The sequence below is a fragment of the Cupressus sempervirens genome, chromosome 10 (genome assembly GCF_028749045.1).
Source record: "Cupressus sempervirens isolate cs-2001-9-10 chromosome 10, ASM2874904v1, whole genome shotgun sequence".
NCBI classification, from domain to species: Eukaryota; Viridiplantae; Streptophyta; class Pinopsida; order Cupressales; family Cupressaceae; genus Cupressus; species Cupressus sempervirens.
Genome location: NC_143127.1, coordinates 711,656,573 through 711,667,134, shown reverse-complemented (window position 1 = coordinate 711,667,134; position 10,562 = coordinate 711,656,573). Strand labels below are relative to the sequence as shown.

Sequence of the window (10,562 nt, the reverse complement as noted above, 5' to 3'; positions counted from 1 at the left end):
TAGTGCATGTGTTGTCGGCAATCACTACATGTGTTATCATTTTTAAGAGTTTTTTAAAAAGGATAATTTGGAGGGATCTATAAGAATACCATATTGGTAAAGACTCCCTGGGATCTCTTATTATTTTACATCAACTTTTTAGACAATACTTCTGTGTGTTTAGCAAGAAATAAATATAGTTTATTTGCATTATGAATTTTGTCAAATAATTCCAAATATATTGGGTGATCTGTGTGCAAAATATGTATTTTAATCTATCTTTTTAATTTATCAGTAAATCATTTAGTTGTTTCTGAATTCGATTGTATACTTCTCATTAGGTATCTCGGATTTTCATAATCTATCAGTCTATACCTATCATCATTTCTCATTTTCTCAATCAATTAATGTATCAGTAAGCTACTTCTGAAATTAATTGTACATATTTTTCAATGTACTATTGAACTGATTGAGTTTGATTGTGTATATATATTTATGTAACAATTTTTAACATCAACCTTTCACAGCATACTACAGTTCCCATTTTTCAATCTATTAATATATCATCAAACTACTTCTAAATTTAATTGTAGATATTTTTTAATGTGTCATTTAACTATTTTGAAATCACTCTGATCTATCATTTCCTTCGCCTTTTAAATCCTGTCTCTGTTCGTCTCTGGCTTTAATTTCTGTGCAAATTTGGGGTGAAGTGTTGTTGAAATGAGCGATTATAAACAGCCAAGGCAGTGTACAAAAGGGCATTGGAAGCCCGCAGAGGATGCAAAGCTGATGGAACTGGTGGCCCAATTTGGTCCTCACCACTGGAATCTCATTGCAGATAAATTCCATGGCAGATCTGGTAAGAAAAATCCTGAATTTTTTACTACTATTCAAAACCTTAGATTCTAAAATCTGATAAGAAAAAACCTTTAAAATGTACTAAATCTTGAATTCTAAGATCTGGTAAGAAAAACTCCAATTGTTTTACAACTACAAGGATTCGAAATCAATTGAGGGTTTTCAATGTTGCAGGGAAGAGTTGCAGGCTGAGGTGGTTCAACCAGCTGGATCCTCGAATCAATCGAAGGGCTTTCAGCGAAGAGGAAGAAGAACGACTTGTGGAAATCCATGGAGTTTACGGCAACAAATGGGCTCTGTTTTCCCGCTTTTTCTCCGGTCGAACTGACAACGCTCTGAAGAATCATTGGCATCTTATCATGGCCAGGAAACGCCACAAATTCTACAGCACAGTGAAAAAACCCTGTTTTGAATTCAAATCTCGGAATGATATCAAGATTTCATCAAAGATTACTCCTTTATTTCATCTTTCTGGTACTTTTGCTCTTACTTGAAAAATCCCCCTTTCAGTTTGTCAAAAAATCACGATTAAAGTTCATGTATAAAAAATCTTCTCCGCTTCTCGTTTTTTTCAGATGGCAAATTGTTTGAAAGCAGGACTCCATTATATCGTGAGGGACATGGATTTCAGCAACAATCTGGCAAATTGGGTGGCTTCTTTCTTCATTCTTCAACACCGTTTGATTGCAATAAAACAGAGTTAAAGTCTGATTTTGGAGGAAATAATGGAGGCTCTGAATCTTCATTTTCTTTTTCATCTGCATTACTATCATCAGAAGGTGAAAACATACGCTTGAATGCAGGCTTAGAGAAAAAATCTTATGATAGTGTTGACAGCGATATGACTGTGAAGCGGCGGTTCATTGATTTCCTAGGAGTGGGTGCCACTTAGTATTCGAAGTGTTTAGAAGACCAGTAATGGCAGCCACTCGTCTGTCAGAGTTCATGTTTTATTTACAGAAAAAATATGCCAGATCTATCACTCGGTAGATGTGATTAAAAAATATACATTTAGGGTCCGTTTGGTGAGCGGAATAGGAATACGTATTCTGGAATAGAACGTATTCTTGTTTTCCGTTTCGTTCAGCCAATATTTGATGGGAATTAGCAGACCCAAAAATTTATGTTTTCTAAAAAAACAAAATGGAATAGGAATACGTATTCCAATACCACCTATTTTGGTGGAATTGCAAAACCCCATTTTTGGGCCAAAAATGGGATACGTATTCCATTTTTCCTTCATATTCCAATCCCGTTTTGGTGCATCCAAACAAAGAATTCACAATTTTTGGAATACGTATTCCTATTCTGCTCACCGAACGGACCCTTATGATATTAGGTGAATTGTTTTTAGTTCTGGAGATGCAGAATTTTCTGTAAGAAGCATTTAATTGTGCTCAAATATAAGACGTAGATATTCTATTGTTGTAAGATTTGAACACTTAACTTCTCTTAACAAGAGCTCCGTAAAGCTGGAGTTCCCCTTAGCGGATAAATAGGATTGTGAAGATGTCAAATATTTACTAGATTCTAAACAAAATTCTAAACAAAATTAAGCTTGTCAAAATTGAAAATAATTAAGTTTGTAATAAAATTATAGATTATAAGAAATGCATAAGTTTTTCTTTTTAAAAAATAATAGAAATTTAATGTGTACTCATTTTTTATTAATGTGATAGTTTTAGAATTTAAGAATAGTAAAATAAACAATACTAATAGGAAAATATAAGTATCCACTTATATCTAATAATCTTATCAAAATTTCTTTATGAGTTAAATTATAATGTTGATTCTAAAATTATAAGTATTTTTTTTCTTTACATAATAAGAGGAGATTAATGGTCCTTTTTCAGCTCACAGCCAATATATTAAAAATATTCAATTTTTCTCTCTTTATTCCTTCCACTTCTTTTAAGATTTTATTCAAATTCATTAGAAAATTTACAAAAGCACTCACACTCTTGTATCCCATGTTGAACATTAGAGGGGTTGATGAGAAGTCAAGACTCGTAGATTTTGTTCAAGAAGAAACAAGAAATATTAGGAAATTATTAAAAAAAATAGTCTTATATTTGTTATTGGTTAAATCGCATTGAACTTTTCTTTATTGACATAAATGTCGAAGAATTATTTTCGTGCATATCTTTATATTAATACTCACTTAAAATAACATATAAATTTTATTATTATTATTTAAAATAGAAATAATATTGAAATTTTAGTTTCTAATAAATAAATAGATTATGAATTTTTTTGAACTTTTGATGTAGGTATAGTTATTGAATTTACAGTTTAGTATGTATATATAAAAGTAAAAAAAAAAATATTAAAATTTTTCTATTTTATTAATATGAATATGATATAGTTGAAGAAACAAGAAGCTATCGATCATTTTAAAATATAATCTTTTTATTTCTCCAGAAGACTTGAAAATTGCTTATGAGAGGAATCGAATAAAACAAATAAATACGTAAACTCTAAAATCCCTAAACCCTAAAATTGAAATCTAGTATAGGAATAACCCTCAACTTAAAGCTTTAAACATTGAAAATAGTTTATGTTTGAAAGAGTTTAAAAATAGACAAGCCTCTTCCATACACTGTGAACTATATTTTTCCAAATCTTTTGGAGCTATCTTCTTTTGAAAATAAACAAATTAGTAAGATAAGTTCTTAAATTGAAGCGAGATAGTCATATATTTTATTAATGAAAATAATCAAAAGGGAAATACGGAAGCTAGAAATTACAAAAGGCTTAACCTGATTTTAGGTCAAGTTCTAATCTCTACCAAAACTAATTTTGCCAAAAATGGAAGTTACACGTGGAGGAGGTGGAAACAACTTAGGATAGTGCAATGACATATGTCATGAGGCATGTAGCATAATGCCACTCAAAACTTCTAAAATGACATGTTTGTTGCCTTTTCCTTTGCCAAATGCCACCATTCTTGGTACTATATTTTCACTTGAATTTCTTTGATAAGAAAATAAAAAGATTGCTTGGAATAATGGTCACGTCCAATCAAATAGAAGAAAATTAAATTCAAAAATTTCATTTAATGAAACATTTTAGCTGGACCATAGTATAAATGATTTTTCTTGCATGTTGCACAACTATCAAAATGAAGATTAATACCAAATAGTGAATCGAAAACTATAGTCTCTACCTATAAATAGGCGAGACTAGTAAAAGATTTTTTTGAAGAGCTTTCTAAATTTGATCAAATCAACCATACTTATTAAAAGTCAAACATAGTAGGACCAATAAAAAAAGAGTAACATTAGAAGTAAAAAGCATCTTGGTTTCCATGGTCCCTCCCACCATTAATTTCTATTTTGGCTATTTGGGATATGCAGTGTGGAAGAAACCTTAGACCCAAATCAAATTTAGATTGTTAAAAAGAAAATTAGATTCATCCTCTTTCTACAATCCGTCAATTAATCACTTTAAACCTTTCAGATTTGATTGTGTATATCTTTTTGTATTGACATTCTCATATTATACTCTATGATACATCTATACATAAGCTTTGATGTGATTAAAAAGAAAATATTTAGTCTTTGATGCTCAACTTGTCTCTTATTCTTCTCATATTAATCAAATTTATTTTTGCACCCAATCAAATTCAAAGCTTTAAAAACACAAGTTGTAAAATGTATTCAATGTGTATTATGAAATATTTGTAAATGGTTTTTTGCATTAACTTTAAATATATATATTTTTTAATGTAACCCTTTTTATTATTTTGATCCTCTTTTTAATGTTAATATTCTATTAAATTTGTATGCATTTGTTGAAGTGTTGACATTCAATTTGATTTGAATGTAGCTTTACTTCTAGATCCAATCTTTGACATTCTTAGTTCTAGACCAAAGCTACTTGTATGTCCTCGATCATGGATAAGGATTATTTCTATATTGTTTTTTTATTAATACTAAAATAGGTTTTGAAGGAACTTGAAACCCTTTACAAAGCCAAAATAAAATATTAAACATGAAAAGATCCCCTACAAACAACAAACCAACATTACAAAAAACTAAAAGACCAGAAGGCTAGCCATTAACAAAAACTAGCAAAAAAAAAGCTAGAATCCAACAATCCCCAAGAGAAAAAACCATGAGTAAAACATAATTAATTCAAGGTTATTCAGAGTAACAACAATCTCCTCCTCCATCTAGCTCATTCCAAGCTTCTTAATATATGAAGGCAAAGTCACCATTTTCTTCGTCATGTTGGATCTGGTATGCTTGCCTAGACCTTGAACCTCACCAACCTATATCTCTTTGTCTTGATCAAGCTTCGTGACAACCCTCTTAAGGTAGGGTGCTTCCATCCCAGCCCTAAATCTATTATGTTATTCACAAAAAGACTTCATGATCTTGGGGCTATTCTCCAAAATCTACTTGAGGGTTTCCTTTTTTTTATTGACCCATTGAGCTAAAGCCTCTATTTTCTCATCAAAAATATCTCTGGCCTTCCCTTCATCCTCCACATATAGTCCATTAACAATTTATTTTCATCATAGGTCCATTGGGCATTGGAAGGGGAGTCTGAAATCTGCGTACTCTCAAAATTCCTGCCATTTTGTTGAAATTTCTCACACTTCATAGAGAGGGCATGGTATTTCAAATTTACAAACATGTAACTGAAGGATTTGAGCAAACATGCAAATCAAATCCATAAAGCCCTTGAATACTTGCATGTAGAAAACCTGTCACAGAGAAGAAAAAGACAAGAAGAGGCAAGGGTTTGCTCTGAAAACATACATATTGTATTCTCAAATAAAGAAAAGATAATGAAATTACAAAGAGATAAATCCTTATAAAAGGAGATTGAAACCCAAAAAGGGTAAGCTAAAAGTTACAAAGGGTAACCTAAAGGTAAAAGCTATTTAATAATTACTAATTAATTAATTATTAAATTGAGAAAGAAAAAAATGCATAAAGTGAAATCTTAAGAAGAGAGAAAAGGTAATTTAATTAATGAAATTAAATTAGCCTTTTTCTCTAACACCCCCCCTTAAGATGAGGAACAATGCAGTTACAAAAAATGCAGAAAGAGCAAGGAAACTATAATGCAATGTTGAGAGAAAACTTGGGTCCCGACAACAAGGCCTGATAAGGTACCCAATCACAACGAAATCTCTATGAAACAGAGAAATAAAGAAAACCCAGTGGGAAAAACTCTACTCCAAAAAGAGATAGCTAAAAACCTAGTGAAGGACTGTAGAACCTCCAACTAGAGGAATGTTCTAGAAAAAAGAACAAAGAGCGATCATGAAGAAAACCACTGAAGCATGTAAAAGCTACAAACTTTGTCAAAAAGAAACTGTTGATTTGTAGAACCTCCTTTGAAATAGAACCTGACCAGGTAGAGAAGACTGTAATCTGCGGCGATAGTAAGAAGTCCATATTTTCTTCTCACATTTGTTGTTGTTTCTTTGTTTCTATTATGAGCTTAAGTTATTAAGGGGAGCACCCTTCATCAAGTAGAACAACCCTAGGTGAGTTTGCAACTTGTCTTGCAAATTATTGTAATGAAGGCACTCATGTGGGTTAGCATATTGTAAATTTTGAATTTTGTAATTCTACATTTGTAGCGATAATAAGAAGTCCATATTTTGTTCTTTCATTTGTTTTTGTTTCTTTGTTTCTCTTACGAGTTTATGGTATTAAGAGGAGCACCCTTCATCAAGTGGTATCAAAGCTAGAGTTCTTGAGTGTGTGGGAAGATTGCCAACTGTGAGGTAGTTCACACCAGGACCATGGTTTGGGCTAAGCATGTAGACATATCACCAACTGGGAGGTAGTTTGTACTAGATTTTTAGTGAAACTGCAAAAATACCTCCACGAAGAGATCGTAGCGGAAGAGCTATAGTTGTTACACCTAAGGGTTTTAGAGCCCTCCAAAGACAAATGCAAGCATTGGAAGAACAAATGTATAGATGAATAAATCTTCACATAAGAGATGAAAGCGAGGATGTGGATGGAGTAGAAGAAAATGTCAAAGCAGAGGTAGTTCTAAAACCAAAGAAAAAGAGGCTTTGTAGGGTGATCTCCAAGATTGGAAAAAGACTTAAGTTTGAAGTTCCCACATTTTTGGGAAATCTTAACCTAGAGGAGCTAATCGATTAGATCAATGAATTAGAGGAGTACTTTGAGTATGAAGATATTGAGGATCCTGATAAGGTTAAGTTTGCGAAGGCAAAACTGAAGGGACATGCAAAGATTTGGTGGCTGGAGTTTTAGTTGGCAAGAGATAGAAAGGGAAAGGAAAAAATCAATAGATGGGATTGGATGATAGCTAAGATGAAGTGAAAATTAATTCCCATGGATTATGAGCTTGATCTATTGAAGAAAATGCAAGGGCTGAAGTAAGTAGGAAAATCTGTTCAAGAGTATACTGAAGAGTTCTACCGAGTTCTCATTAGAACTGGCCATGTAGAAGATGATAAGGAGAAAGTGGCTTGTTATCTTGATGGGTTAAACCCAAGTATTCAAGATGAACTAAGTTTGGTTCTTCTGAATAGTATTGAGGAGGCATACCGGTTTTCTCTAAGAGTTGAGAAGAAACTAAGCAAGAAGTTTGATAATAAGAATAGTGGAAGAGGTCAAGGTGGAAGATCTGGCAAACGATCTTATGTTGGCCGTAACAAGGATTAGAAGAATAAGGATGAGGCTAGAAGTAATAGTTAGAATCAAAGGGGAAACAATTCCAATCATTTCCATGATCAGAACAATAGAGATCAAGGAGGAAGAGGTAGAGGGCAAGGATGTGGAAGAGAAGGCTTCTGTAGAAAATGTTTTCATATGGACAAGAAGGGCATAGGGCATTTGAATGTTCCCAATGCCAAGGAAGGACAAATCAAAGAGTAGAAGGCCAGGCTAGAGTTGCACATGTTAATGAAGATGCCAAATCATCACATTCTGAAGATGTTGAAAGAGGAGAAGTCCAAGTTAACAGAAGAGTTCTACTGAATGGTGAGAATGAACCATGATCAAGAAAGGAGCTTGTTTCACACAAGGTGTATATGTGAAGCTAAGTCTTGTGATGTGATAATTGATGGCAGAAGTACTAAAAATCTAATGTCAGAAATGATGGTTACAAAGTTGAAGCTGAAGAGAGAGAAACACCCACGTCCATACCATATTGCTTGGGTGCAAGATGACCACAAGGTCATGGTCAATGACCAGTGCTCAGTGAAGTTCAAGATTGGAAGTTACTAGGATGAGGTACTATGTGATATCATACCTATTGACATATGTCATATGTTGTTGGGTAGGCCATGGTAGTTTGTTAGGCATGTTGTACACGATAGGTGAGTAAATACATACACCCTGACCAAGGATGTAGTGAAGCATAAGTTGAAGTTGCTGAAGGAGAAAAAAGAAAATGTATGTAGTGTTGCTAGAATATATTTTGTTGATGGAAAATATTTTCTCAAAGTTATGAAACCTGATCATATGTATTTTGCTATAATTCCCAAAGATAATATAGAAGAAGTAGAGGAGGTACATGCAGAAGTTGCAGATATGTTGGAAGAGTTTTCTAATATTGTATCATACAATGTACCTGATGCATTGCCCCCAATGAGAAATATCAGTCATCAGATGGATTTGGTTCCAGAAGCCAGTTTTCCAAACAAGACAACACATAGAATGACACCAACAGAAAGTGAAGAGTTGAACATAAAAGTTTGTGAATTTTTGGAGAAGGGGTTGATTCAAGAGAGTCTAAGTCCATGTGTTTTACCAGTTATATTAGCACCAAAAAAGAATGGAGAAGAGAGGTTGTGCATAGATTCTCACACTATCAATAAGATCGCTATCAAGTACATATTTCCATTACCAAGGATGGATGATATTATGGACTATTTGAGTGGAGCTGAGTATTTCACAAAGATAGAGCTAAAGAGTGGGTACCATTAGATTCATATCAGAGAAGGTGATAACTGGAAAAATGCTTTCAAGAAAAAAGGACTGTACAAGGGGTTAGTCATGCCTTTTGGACTAACCAATGCACCAAGTACTTTCATGAGCCTCATGAATGAGGTACTGAAGGAGTTTATGGGTAAGTTTTCCATTTTTTACTTAGATGATATTTTGATCTTTAGTAAGACATTGGAGGAGCATTCAATTCATATTTGAAAGGTGTTTGATAAGTTGAGAGAAGAAAAGTTGTTGATAAACTTGAAGAAGTGCAGTTTTGTAAAGAAGGAGTTGGTGTACTTGGGATTTGTAGTCTCAATAGAAGATCTGAAAATGGACCCAGAGAAAGTGAAGGCTATCCTTGAATGGCCTACTCCAAAGATTGTGATAGAGGTAAGATCTTTTCATGGATTGGCTAGTTTTTACAAAAAGTTCATAAGAGGTTTTAGCAGTATCTATGGACCCTTGACCTAAACAATGAGAAGGGATAGGAAAAAATTTAAGTGGAATGCAGGAGTAGTTAACAATTTTAATCTATTGAAATAGAAAGTTACTGAGTAGCTTGTTTAAGCACTTCTTGATTTTACCAAGGTGTTTCAAGTAGATTGTGATGCTAGTCGTACTGTAATAGGAGCTGTTTTGAGCCAAGAAGGTAGATTTGTTGCTTATTTTAGTGAGAATTTAAATGATGCAAAAAGAAAATATTATGTTTATGATCAACAATTTTATGCTATAGTTCTAGCATTGAAGAAGTGGAGATACTATCTTCTTGTTAAGGAGTTTGTTTTGTACACCGATCATCAAGCCTTGCTATATTTAAATTGTCAAGGAAAATTGAACCAAAGGCATTTGAAGTGGGTTGAGTTTTTGCAAAGTTATACATTTTTTTTGAAACATAGGAGTGGGAAGTCTAAAAAAGTTGCAAATTCTCTTAGTAGAAGACAAATTTTGCTAACAAAAATGCAGATAGAGGTGGTTGGGTTCAAGGGACTTAGTACTTTGTATCTAGATGATCCTGATTTTGGTGAAGCGTGGAAGAATTGTACAAAACCTATTACACTTGATAGGACCAAGTGGTTGGATTTCATAATCCAAAATAGCATGTTGTTCAAAGGAAGCCAGTTGTGCATTCACAAAATTTCAATGAGAGATAATCTAATCAAGGAGAAGCATAGTGGAGGATTAGCTGGACATCTTGGTAGAGATAAGACCATTGCTTTGGTTGCTAAGAAGTATTACTAGCCACGATTGCAGCAAGATGTGAAGAAGTTTGTATAGAGTTGTAGAGTATATTAGATGGTGAAGCGAGTGAAGCTAAATATAGGGTTGTATCAACCATTACCTGTACCGAAGAAGCTATGGGAGGATGTCAACATGGATTTTGTTCTTGGATTATCGAGGATGCAACATGGGCATGATTATATTCTGTAGTGGATGAAAGGTTTTCAAAGATGGCACATTTTATTCCTTTCATGAAGACTAGTGATGTTGTTCGTGTGACAAAGTTGTTTTTTAGAGAAGTGGTGAGACTACATGGTCTACCAAAGAGTATAGTTTCAAATTGAGATACCAAATTTGTTGGTTATTTCTAGTGTACATCATGGAAGAAGTTAAAGACAGATTGAAATTCAGTTCATCGCATCATCCACAGACTGATGGACATGTAGAAGTTGTGAATCCTAGTTTGGGAAACTTGTTGAGATGTTTGGTTGGTGACAAGATAAAAGGATAGGATCTAATTTTACCACAAGAAGAATTTGCATTTAATAAACTTTGTCAATAGGATTATCGATA

The 10,562-nt window shown here is 33.4% G+C and overlaps 1 protein-coding gene across 1 annotated transcript; it reads left to right on the top strand.

Moving 5' to 3' along the window:
- Positions 1–569: 569 nt before the first annotated feature.
- On the top strand, positions 570–2,123 carry LOC149535810 (uncharacterized). Its single transcript, XM_089806927.1, has 3 exons — positions 570–841; positions 1,015–1,314; positions 1,416–2,123. The coding sequence occupies exons 1-3, from the start codon at positions 703–705 to the stop codon at positions 1,730–1,732; spliced, it is 756 nt and encodes a 251-aa protein (XP_089663053.1). The 5' UTR covers positions 570–702; the 3' UTR covers positions 1,733–2,123.
- Positions 2,124–10,562: the final 8,439 nt, after the last annotated feature.